We start from the raw sequence: 12,362 nt of genomic DNA on the forward strand, positions 1-12,362 counted from the left end.
TTTCTTGTTAAAAACATCGCGGAATGACGACGCGTGCGCGTGACGTCACGGACTGTCAGGACAAAATTGCGCAGCACCATTTGTGGCTAAAAGTCGTCTCCTTTCCTCGCGCAATTACACAGTATTCTGGACATCTGTGTTGCTGAATCTTTTGCAATTTGTTCAATTAATAATGGAGAAGTCAAAGTAGAAAGATGGAGGTGGGAAGCTTTAGCCTTTGGCCACACAAACACACGGTGATTCCTTGTTTAAAATTCCCGGAGGTGAAGCTTCACTATGGATCAGAGCGGTCAAGGTTCCTGACCACTTGTCAACCGGCATGTTTCGGTGAGAAAATTGTGGTAAAAAGTCGCCTCTTACCGGAGATCAGCTGAGCTTGCGCCGTCCATGCAGCTTCCGTCGACTTCCTTCAGAGACTGGCCTCAAGACACCCGTGGACACACCCCTCCGTCTATCAGGTACTATTTAATCTCACTAAAACACTAGCAACACAATAGAAAGATGAGGGATTTCTCAGAATTATCATAGTAAATGTGTCTAAAAACTTCTGAATCTGTCCCAATGCAATCACCTTTTTTTTTTTTTTTTTTTACTTCCATCCATCCATCCATTTTCTACCGCTTATTCCCTTTCGGGGTCGCGGGGGGCGCTGGTGCCTATCTCAGCTACAATCGGGCGGAAGGCGGGGTACACCCTGGACAAGTCGCCACCTCATCGCAGGGCCAACACAGATAAACATTCACACTCACATTCACACACTAGGGCCAATTTTATTTATTTTTTCTAGTCCTTCGCTGTCAATATTATCATCCACGAATCTTTCATCCTCGCTGAAATAATGGGGAAATTGTCGTTTTCTCGGTCCGAAAAGCTCTTGCTGCTGGAGGCTCCCATTATAATCAATGTGAGGAGCCCTCACTCACCCTTGTGACGTCATCGTCTGCTACTTCCGGTATCAGCACCAAAAGTTGCGAACTTTAACGTTGATGTTCTCTACTAAATCCTTTCAGCAAAAATATGGCAATGTCGCGAAATGATCAAGTATGACACATAGAATGGACCTGCTATCCCCGTTTGAATAAGAAAATCTCATTTCAGTAGGCCTTTAAACAATACGCATTTTTTAAAAAAACTGGAATATTATTACAGTTATTACAGTTGCATTCAGAATCAGACATACTTTATTAATCCCCGAGGGGAAATTGAAATTTTCAGCACAATCCTATTCAAGATAAGACAAACATTACAGGGAGACAGAACAGGGTCGCTGACGGGTCTGCCAACTTCCGGCGCCCCTTACACAAAAAGTGAGATACAGGTAAACAAGTTAAAGGCCTACTGAAACCCACTACTACCCACCATGCAGTCTGATAGTTTATATATCAATGATGAAATATTAACATTGCAACACATGCCAATACAGCCTTTTTAGTTTACTAAATTGCAATTTTAAATTTCTCGGTACTTTTGTCTTGAAAAAGTTGCGTAATGATGACGTTCACGCGTGACGTCACGGGCTGTTATGAATATGAGCGCTGCGCACACACACAGCTAAAAGTCGTCAGCTTTAACCGCATAATTACACAGTATTTTGGACATCTGTGTTGCTGAATGTTTTGCAATTTGTTCAATTAATATTGGAGAAGTCAAAGTAGAAAGATGGAGTTGGGAAGCTTTAGCCACACAAACACACGGTGATTCCTTGTTTAAAATTCACGGAGGTGAAACTTTACTATGGATCACAGGGGACATGGATCCCGACCACTTGTCAACCAGCCGGTTTCGGTGAGAAAGTGGTGGTTAAAAAGTTGCCACTAACCGGATATCAGCTGAGCTTGTGCCTCCCGTACAGCTGCCGTCGACTTCCCCGAGACACTGTGCATCAACACCCGGCCGTGGACGTACACTTCCGACTATCAGGTACTATTAAACTCACTAAAACACTAGCAACACAATATAAAGATAAGGGATTTCCCAGAATTATCCTGGTAAATGTCTCTAAAAACATATGAATCCGTCTCAATGCAACGCGATTGCAATCGCGTTTTATTATATATTTTTTTCTAGTCCGTCGCTATCAATATCCTCAAACACGAATCTTTCATCCTCGCTCAAATTAATGGGGAAATTGTCGGTTTTTTCGGTCCGAATAGCTGTTTTTGTTGGAGGCTCCCATTAAAATCAATGTAAAAAACAAAAAAAATCGGTCTAAGCCTTAGACCAGTGGTTGTCAACCTTTTTTCAGTGATGTACCCCCTGTGAACATTTTTTTTATTGAACTACCCCCTAATCAGAACAAAGCATTTTTGGTTAAAAAAAAAAAAAGAGATAAAGTTGTAAAATACAGCACTATGTCATCAGTTTCTGATTTATTAAATTGTATAACAGTGCAAAAATATTGCTCATTTGTAGTGGTCCTGAACTATTTGGAAATAAAGATCTAAAAATAACTAAAAACTTGTTGAAAAATAAACAAGTGATTTAATTATAAAGATTTCTACACACAGAAGTAATCATCAACTTAAAGTGCCCTCTTTGGGGATTGTAATAGAGATCCATCTGGATTCATGAACTTAATTCTAAACATTTCTTCACAAAAAAAAAAAAAATCTTTAACATCAATATTTATGGAACATGTCCACAAAAAATCTAGTTGTCAACACTGAATAGATTAGATTAGATAGCACTTAATTTATTCCTTCAGGAAAATTAAAAATTTCAGCACAATCCCATTCAAGATCAGACAAACATTACAGGGAGACAGAACAGGATCGCTGACGGGTCTGCCGGCTTCCAGCGCCCCTTACAAAAAAGGTGAGATACAGGTAAACAAGTGGTGGTAATGGGAGAAAAAAAATAGAAGATTAAAATAAATAAAAATATTGTATTGTTACATTTCTTTCCTTAGTTTATGAACTTAAATTCATATTTTGTTGAAGTATTATTCAATAAATATATAAAGGATTTTTGAATTGTTGCTATTTTTTGAATATTTTTGAAAAATCTCACGTACCCCTTGGCATACCTTCAAGTACCCCCATTTGAGAACCACTGCCTTAGACTACTTATTTAAAAAAATATTTTTTAAATAAGTTGTTTGGGAAAAACTTACTTTATATTACAAAATTTGAAGTTAAAATAGAATAAAGTCATATTTTGAGTCGAAAAAAATACAAGAATGTTTTATTCTATTTTCAAGTTTAAAAATAATCTATCCATCTTTCGCTTATCCGAGGTCGGGTCGCGGGGGCAGCAGCCTAAGCAGGGAAGCCCAGACTTCCCTCTCCCCAGCAACTTCGTCTAGCTCTTCCCGGGGGATCCCGAGGCGTTCCCAGGCCAGCCGGGAGACATAGTCTTCCCAACGTGTCCTGGGTCTTCCCCGTGGCCTCCTACCGGTTGGACGTGCCCTAAACACCTCCCTAGGGAGGCGTTCGGGTGGCATCCTGACCAGATGCCTGAACCACCTCATCTGGCTCCTCTCGATGTGAAGGAGCAGCGGCTTTACTTTGAGTTCCTCCCGGATGGCAGAGCTTCTCACCCTATCTCTAAGGGAGAGCCCCGCCACACGGCGGAGGAAACTCATTTCGGCCGCTTGTACCTGTGATCTTATCCTTTCGGTCATGACCCAAAGCTCATGACCATAGGTGAGGATGGGAACGTAGATCGACCGGTAAATTGAGAGCTTTGCCTTCCGGCTCAGCTCCTTCTTCACCACAACGGATCGATACAACGTCCGCATTACTGAAGACGCCGCACCGATCCGCCTGTCGATCTCACGATCCACTCTTCCCTCACTCGTGAACAAGACTCCTAGGTACTTGAACTCCTCCACTTGGGGCAGGGTCTCCTCCCCAACCCGGAGATGGCACTCCACCCTTTTCCGGGCGAGAACCGGTTTAAAAATAATGTAATTGCAAAAAAGTGTAATGGAGTGAGTGAAGGTAGGATAGGATAGGTCTTTATTGTCATTGAACAAGTACAACAAAACTTTGTTTTCAGTACAAACCTGTTCAAGATTAGACAAACAAACAGAGTACAGGGTTACAGAACAAGAACGCTGATGGGTCGCCACAAGGCACCCCGTAAAAGATGGGAAAAGGGTAAACGCTGGGGAAGGATGAGTAAAAAAAAAAATACAATCCAGACTGGGCTCCAAAGGGGGCCCAGTCTGGAGTGGGAAAAAACCTCCATAGCAAAGCACATATACATATTACAACATACATCTCGAGATTTCTAGCAACAGAGGGAAGGTAGTTCATGGTCATGGTGGTAGGCCGCAGCTCTCAGGCGCTGACCATCCATTCCTCACCCGGATTTGCGTTGGGGGTGGGGGGTGTATGTGTGGCGTATATTTTTGTGGAGGTGTGTGTGTGCGCGTGTGTAAGTCCGTAGTGCTGTGGGTTCCTTGTTGAAGGTACCGAACCCCACCAGTTTCATATGCGCATTCACGCAACCCTTCTTTAGTGAAAAATATATATATATATTTTTTCAAATTCAAGAAAAAGTTATTTTTTATTGGTGCACAAAATGAACCGTGCATGAACATCACCTTGTTCACAGAACAAAACCAACACACTGCATGATTTCACAACAAATTACACACCTTACACACATTACCATGAATTGATTAACGTGGACCCGGACTTAAACAAGTTGAAAAACCTATTCAGGTGTTGCCATTTAGTGGTCAATTGTACAGAATATGTACTGTACTGTGTAAACTGTACTGTTTCATATAATGCATTCTCTTCCTTTGCAATCTGCTAGTAAAAGTTTAAATCAATCAATCAAAACACCTGCAAATCAGATGGAAAATTAGAGGGAACATTGTTTGGGGGTATCCATAATACGCTGATAGGGAGAAGTTTTTATTAACACGATAATTCGGATGTGTTTATACTTCCATGGTGGAGGCTCCGCCGAACCCCTGAGGCCGACTCACCGAACCCCTAGGGTTCATTCGAACCCAGGTTAAGAACCACTGCCGTAGTGTGTCTCTGTTCCGCGGCCTTGATGTATTGCAGTCTCTAGTCCAAAGTAAACGACAACAGGTGTGTGTCCATGAGAGACAAGAAGGGAGTTTGTTGTGTCTTCGCTGCGCTGTCCTTCAGGAGGGTCTCGAAGCCAGGGAAACAATCCAAGCTAGAATGATTTGTATGCGGGTGAAAATAAAATTTGCTTTTCACTCTAAATTGTTTATGATAGGTCCTCCAAAACTGCGGGGTAGTATGATACGCTCAGTCACCTTCAACACAAAGTAGACATGCAGGCCTTTTCCTTTAATATAAACCTTCCTGGGTTGGTTTTTCAAAATAAACATTAACGTGTATAAACAGGTTGATTACCCCTGCGCTGATGCCATTCAGGCATGCTGGACTTTTATTGTGAAGGAGGGAGTGGAAGTACAACCGGAAGTGTAGTTTGCGGCGTTGTACTGCAAGGTAAACATGGCGGTCACTGCAGCGACAGCAGCTGTAGGAGAACAAACCCCGACGTCGTCGTCTTCAGGGTCTGTTCCTTTCGACCTGGCACGGCCTCCCGTCATTGAAGGATTCTCTCCTTTGCCGAGGCTCAAAGAGGAGACTTTTAAAGAAAAGTTTCTTCGAAAAACAAAGGACAACCCTTTCGTCCCCATAGGTGAGTTACACAAGCTGCAATAAGGAATACAAATGGTGTTCAACTGAAAGTGGCGACATTGTTAAATACACTTTTAATATTTAACGCTTTGTTAATGCCATCTACCTTTCTATTACTTATGATAAATGATCTTAATTACAGTCCAATTGGTTTCGTGTTACTGATTAACGATGATCATTCCCAACATTGTTACGCTTTGTAAACCTTGAAAAGCCTCTTAAATAAAGTGTATTATAAAACATCCAAATTGAAATATAATTAAGTGGTGGCACTGAAATTGCACTTATGTGATGTCCCCTACTGCTCAATGCCACTAGAGGGCAGTGTTGCTTTGTTTGATGGGCAATTGCAGTGGGGCAAAAAAGTATTTAGTCAGCCACCGATTGTGCAAGTTCTCCCACTTAAAATGATGACAGAGGTCTGTAATTTTCATCATAGGTACACTTCAACTGTGAGAGACAGAATATGAAAAAAAAATCCAGGAATTCACATTGTAGGAATTTTAAAGAATTTATTTGTAAATTATGGTGGAAAATAAGTACTTGGTCAACCATTCAAAGCTCTCACTGATGGAAGGAGGTTTTGGCTTAAAATCTCACGATACATGGCCCCATTCATTCTTTCCTTAACACGGATCAATCGTCCTGTCCCCTTAGCAGAAAAACAGCCCAAAAGCATTGTTTCCACCCCCATGCTTCACAGTAGGTCTGGTGTTCTTGGGATGCAACTCAGTATTCTTCTTCCTCCAAACACGACAAGTTGAGTTTATACCAAAAAGTTCTATTTTGGTTTCATCTGACCACATGACATTCTCCCAATCCTCTGCTGTATCATCCATGTATCCATTTTGGTATAAACTCAACTCGTCGTGAGGAAGAAGAATACTGAGTTGCATCCCAAGAACACCACACCTACTGTGAAGCATGGGGGTGGACACATCATGCTTTGGGGCTGTTTTTCTGCTAAGGGGACAGGACGATTGATCCGTGTTAAGGAAAGAATGAATGGGGCCTTGTGTCGTGAGATTTTGAGCCAAAACCTCCTTCCATCAGTGAGAGCTTTGAATGGTTGACCAAATACTTATTTTCCACCATAATTTACAAGTAAATTCTTTAAAATTCCTACAATGTGAAATCCTGGATTTTTTTTTCACATTCTGTCTCTCACAGTTGAAGTGTACCTATGATGAAAATTACAGACCTCTGTCATCATTTTAAGTGGGAGAACTTGCACAATCGGTGGCTGACTAAACACTTTTTTGCCTCACTGTATTTTGACTCAGGGGCCACATTTAGAGGAAAAAAATGTGTGTGGGGGCCATACTTGCCAACCTTGAGACCTCTGACTTCGGGGGGGGGGCTGGTATATTTACAGCTAGATTCACCAAGTCAAATATTTCATATATATATAAGAAATACTTGACTTTCAGTGAATTCTAGCTATATATATATATATATACACGCACAGTGGGGCAAAAAAGTATTTAGTCAGCCACCGATTGTGCAAGTTCTCCCACTTAAAATGATGATAGAGGTCTGTAATTTTCATCATAGGTACACTTCAACTGTGAGAGACAGAATGTGGAAAAAAAATCCAGCAATTCACATTGTAGGAATTTTAAATAATATATTTGTAAATTATGGTGGAAAATAAGTATTTGGTCAACCATTCAAAGCTCTCACTAATGGAAGGAGGTTTTGGCTCAAAATATCACAATACATGCCATTCATTCTTTCCTTAACACGGATCAATCCTGTCCCCTTAGCAGAAAAACAGCCCCAAAGCATGATGTTTCCACCCCCATGCTTCATAGTAGGTGTGGTGTTCTTGGGATGCAACTCAGTATTCTTCTTCCTCCAAACACGACAAGTTGAGTTTATACCAAAAAGTTCTATTTTGGTTTCATCTGACCACATGACATTCTCCCAATCCTCTGCTGTATCATCCATGTATCCATTTTGGTATAAACTCAACTCGTCATGTTTGGAGGAAGAAGAATACTGAGTTGCATCCCAAGAACACCACACCTACTGTGAAGCATGGGGGTGGACACATCATGCTTTGGGGCTGTTTTTCTGCTAAGGGGACAGGACGATTGATCCGTGTTAAGGAAAGAATGAATGGGGCCATGTATCGTGAGATTTTGAGCCAAAACCTCCTTCCATCAGTGAGAGCTTTGAATGGTTGACCAAATACTTATTTTCCACCATAATTTACAAATAAATTCTTTATAATTCCTACAATGTGAATTCCAGGATTTTTTTTTCACATTCTGTCTCTCACAGTTGAAGTGTACCTATGATGAAAATTACAGACCTCTGTCATCATTTTAAGTGGGAGAACTTGCACAATCGGTGGCTGACTAAATACTTTTTTTGCCCCACAAAAAATTATATTTTGGTTTCATCTGACCACATGACATTCTCCCAATCCTCTGCTATATCATCCATGTATCCATTTTGGTATATTTTCCGGGAGGGTTGGCAAGTATGTGTTAATGCCATCTACCTTTCTATTACTTATGATAAATTATCTTAATTCCAGTCCCATGTGATTTTTGTTACTGATTAACAATGATCATTCACAACATTGTTACTCTTTGTAAACCTTCAAAAGCCTCTTAAATAAAGTGCATTCAAAAAATCCAATTGAAATATAATTAAGTGGTGGCACTGAAATTGCACTCATGTGATGTCCCCTACTGCTCAATGCCACTAGAGGGCAGTGTTGCTTTGTTTGATGGGCAATTATTTAGACTCGTGGGCCACATTTATAGAAAAAAATGTGTCTGGGGGCGGTTATATCTATTTTTATGAACACTAATACAAAACCTCACAATAATTTCTGATTGAATGCTAAAACATTATCACAGACCGCATTAAAGGCCTACTGAAACCCACTACTACCGACCACGCAGTCTGATAGTTTATATATCAATGATGAAATATTAACATTGCAACACATGCCAATACGGCCTTTTTAGTTTACTAAATTACAATTTTAAATTTCCCGCAGAGTTTCTTGTTGAAAACGTCGCGGAATGATGACGCGTGTTTGTGACGTCTCGGGTTGTAGCGGACATATTAGCCCAGCACCACTTATGAATAAAAGTCGTGTCTTTTCATCGCATAATTACACAGTATTTTGGACATTGTGTTGCTGAATCTTTTGCAATTTGTTCAATTAATAATGGAGACTATAAAGAAGAATGCTGTTGGTGGAAAGCGGTGGATTGCAGCTGCCTTTTAGTACCGAAACACAGCCGGTGTTTCTTTGTTTGTTGTGAAGCTTTAACACAGAGCGGTCAAGGGAACATGTTTCTTTACGTCAACCAGCCAGTTTTTGGATGGGAAAATTGTGATATTAAGTCGGCTCTAGTGGATTATGCGACCTGTAGCTGTCAAAAAGGCAGCTGTGATCTTGGCTTCTCTCAGAGACACTGGCGTTCACCGCAGCCCTCCGACTTTCTTGTATGACTTTATAATCTCACTAAAACACTATTAACATAAGGTATTTTCCAGAATTATCCTAGTAAATGTGTTTAATAACATCTGAATCGCTCACACTGCTGTCGCCTGGAGCCGTCGCCTTTTCTTTTTTTTTTTTGTGCTTCACTCCAACTTTTCTCATCCACGAATCTTTCATCCTCGCTCAAATTAATGGGGAACTCGTCGCTTTCTCGGTCCGAATCGCACTTGCTGCTGTTGGCTATGATTATAAACAATGTGAGGAGCCCTACAACTCGTGACGTCACGCATGCATCGTCTGCTACTTCCGGTACAGGCAAGGCTTTTTTATTAGCGACCAAAAGTTGCGAACTTTATCGTGGATGTTCTCTACTAAATCCTTTCAGCAAAAATATGGCAATATCGCGAAATGATCAAGTATGACACATAGAATGGACCTGCTATCCCCGTTTAAGTAAGAAAATCTCATTTCAGTGGGCCTTTAATAAACAATGGAATTTTACATTTTTTCTATGAAGGATAAAACACTGAATATTGACAAAATTTGAACGTCACATCTTTTCGATCGACACATTTTACAATCAAGTGAAACGCAACAAAAAAACAACAAACGGTTAAATATGAACACAAAGGGTACAAAATAAACCCACCTACAATTTGATATATCTGACACATCACTAAGCTTTAGAACTTTCTTGTGAAAATCTCCTTCCGCCTCCGTGGAAACGCTCCACACCCACACTGCTTGGTGCCTCGTCTGAGCTGCTGTGACTTACATGACCATAGTAACTAATTACATGACCATAGTAACTAAGTACATTACCATAGTAACTGGTGTATCATCCATAAGCGCAGATTCCAACCATTGAAATACTTTGTATAGTTGAAGACTTACGGTCATTAGAAAACATGACTGCACATCATGATGGCAGCTACACTTTGCATCTTAAACATCTAAAAAAATGATTTGGGAATGTCCGGCAGGCCAGAATGAAAAGCTCAACGAGCCACATGTGGCCCCCGGGCCTTAATTTGCCCAGATCTGTATTATAATGTACGCTCTTGAACCAAATACAGTGGTGAGTACAAATATTCACATTTAGCACTGACTGATTATCAGATTGTAAACATAGCATCAACATACACACAAAAAAGCTATACATTAATTTTTTAGTTAGTTTTGGTTAGAGTGTCCGCCCTGAGATCGGTAGGTTGTGAGTTCAAACCCTGGCCGAGTCATACCAAAGACTATAAAAATGGGACCCATTCATTTCCTTCTTGGCACTTAGCATCAAGGGTTGGAATTGGGGGTTAAATCACCAAAAATGATTCCTGGGCGCGGGACCTCTGCTGCTCACTGCTCCCCTCACATCCCAAGGGGTGATCAAAGGTGATGGGTCAAATGCAGAGAATAATTTCACCACACAGAATTTCTAGGCGCAGTCAAGGCATTGAGGGGTTCCGGTTTGGTAACCGCGGGATTAGGTCTCTGCTTTTTGCAGATGATGTGGTCCTGATGGCTTCATCTGACCGGGATCTTCAGCTCTCACTGGATCGGTTCGCAGCCGAGTGTGAAGCGGCCGGAATGAGAATCAGCACCTCCAAATCCGAGTCCATGGTTCTCTCCCGGAAAAGGGTGGAGTGCCATCTCCGGGTTGGGGAGGAGACCCTGCCCCAAGTGGAGGAGTTCAAGTACCTAGGAGTCTTGTTCACGAGTGAGGGAAGAGTGGATCGTGAGATCGACAGGCGGATCGGTGCGGCATCTTCAGTAATGGGGACGTTGTATCGATCCGTTGTGGTGAAGAAGGAGCTGAGCCGGAAGGCAAAGCTCTCAATTTACTGGTCGATCCACGTTCCCATCCTCACCTATGGTCATGAGCTTTGGGTCATGACCGAAAGGATAAGATCACGGGTACAAGCGGCCGAAATGAGTTTCCTCCGCCGTGTGGCGGGGCTCTCCCTTAGAGATAGGGTGAGAAGCTCTGCCATCCGGGAGGAACTCAAAGTAAAGCCGCTGCTCCTTCACATCGAGAGGAGCCAGATGAGGTGGTTCGGGCATCTGGTCAGGATGCCACCCGAACGCCTCCCGAGGGAGGTGTTTAGGGCACGTCCAACCGGTAGGAGGCCACGGGAAAGACCCAGGACACGTTGGGAAGACTATGTCTCCCGGCTGGCCTGGGAACGCCTCGGGATCCCCCGGGAAGAGCTAGACGAAGTGGCTGGGGAGAGGGAAGTCTGGGCTTCCCTGCTTAGGCTGCTGCCCCCGCGACCCGACCTCGGATAAGCGGAAGAAGATGGATGGATGGATGGATGGAATTTCACCACACCAAGAGTGTGTGTGACAATCCTTGGTACTTTAACATTTAATTCAGTGGTTCTCAAACTTTTTACACCAAGTACCGCCTCAGAAAAACTTTGCTTTCTAAGTAACACCAAAACGACCAACATTGAAATGCAGTGGCGCAGTAGGCATAATTAATTAAAAACAAGGCAAAGGTTTTATTTAACAAGTATATTTGATAACTTTTGGCCACTGTAACATTACACACGGACTGAACAGCAACACCGTGTTTGAATATTGGGGGGGAAAAAAACAAGTGTACACTGTTTGAATGAAGAAAAATAAACTAAATCACTTAAATCAAGTGCTTGTTTAGAGTATTACTAATCTTACATGTACTAGTTTGAGAATCAATGATTTATATATTTCCAAGTATTATAATCATAATTTGTTGCTTTGGCGTTGATAGACTGAATCAAAGGGAATAATTATCATTTGTACTGTTGTCCAGGTTGTTTAGGTACAGCTGGAGCCCTGATGTTTGGCCTTCGAGCGTTCCATCAGGGCAAAACCAGGCAGTCCCAGATGCTGATGAGGGGACGAATCTTCGCCCAAGGCTTCACTGTGGCCGCCATCGTCCTTGGCGTCTTTGTGACTGCTTTCAAACCTAAACAGTGAAGAAACGGCGGCACCGCTCGCAACTCAGCCTACCTCCATTCACCTTGGAAGCAGACTTTGAAAGAACTGAATAATGCGTTGAGTATATATAACAGCGATGAGGAGACATACTTTATTGTTTAAGACCTGATTTACATAATGTTATATAGGGAGTACAAACTACTCCTTTATAACGTTATGTAAGGAAGATGATCCAAATGCATAGGTCCTTTTTCAGTAATGCAAGTACTGTACTGTATACGGAAGAAATATTACATATACTTATGCTATTAAAAAAATCACAGTACACATTAATAAGT

General features: G+C 41.8%; 1 protein-coding gene across 1 annotated transcript; it reads left to right on the forward strand.

The window, feature by feature from the left end:
- Window positions 1-5,404: 5,404 nt before the first annotated feature.
- Window positions 5,405-12,360, forward strand: higd2a (HIG1 hypoxia inducible domain family, member 2A). The gene is made up of 2 exons (XM_061901961.1): window positions 5,405-5,637; window positions 11,897-12,360. Exons 1-2 carry the CDS (start codon window positions 5,448-5,450, stop codon window positions 12,061-12,063), a joined length of 357 nt encoding a protein of 118 aa, XP_061757945.1. The 5' UTR covers window positions 5,405-5,447; the 3' UTR covers window positions 12,064-12,360.
- Window positions 12,361-12,362: the final 2 nt, after the last annotated feature.

This window comes from Nerophis ophidion, linkage group LG05, assembly GCF_033978795.1.
Source record: "Nerophis ophidion isolate RoL-2023_Sa linkage group LG05, RoL_Noph_v1.0, whole genome shotgun sequence".
In the NCBI taxonomy this organism is placed as follows: Eukaryota; Metazoa; Chordata; class Actinopteri; order Syngnathiformes; family Syngnathidae; genus Nerophis; species Nerophis ophidion.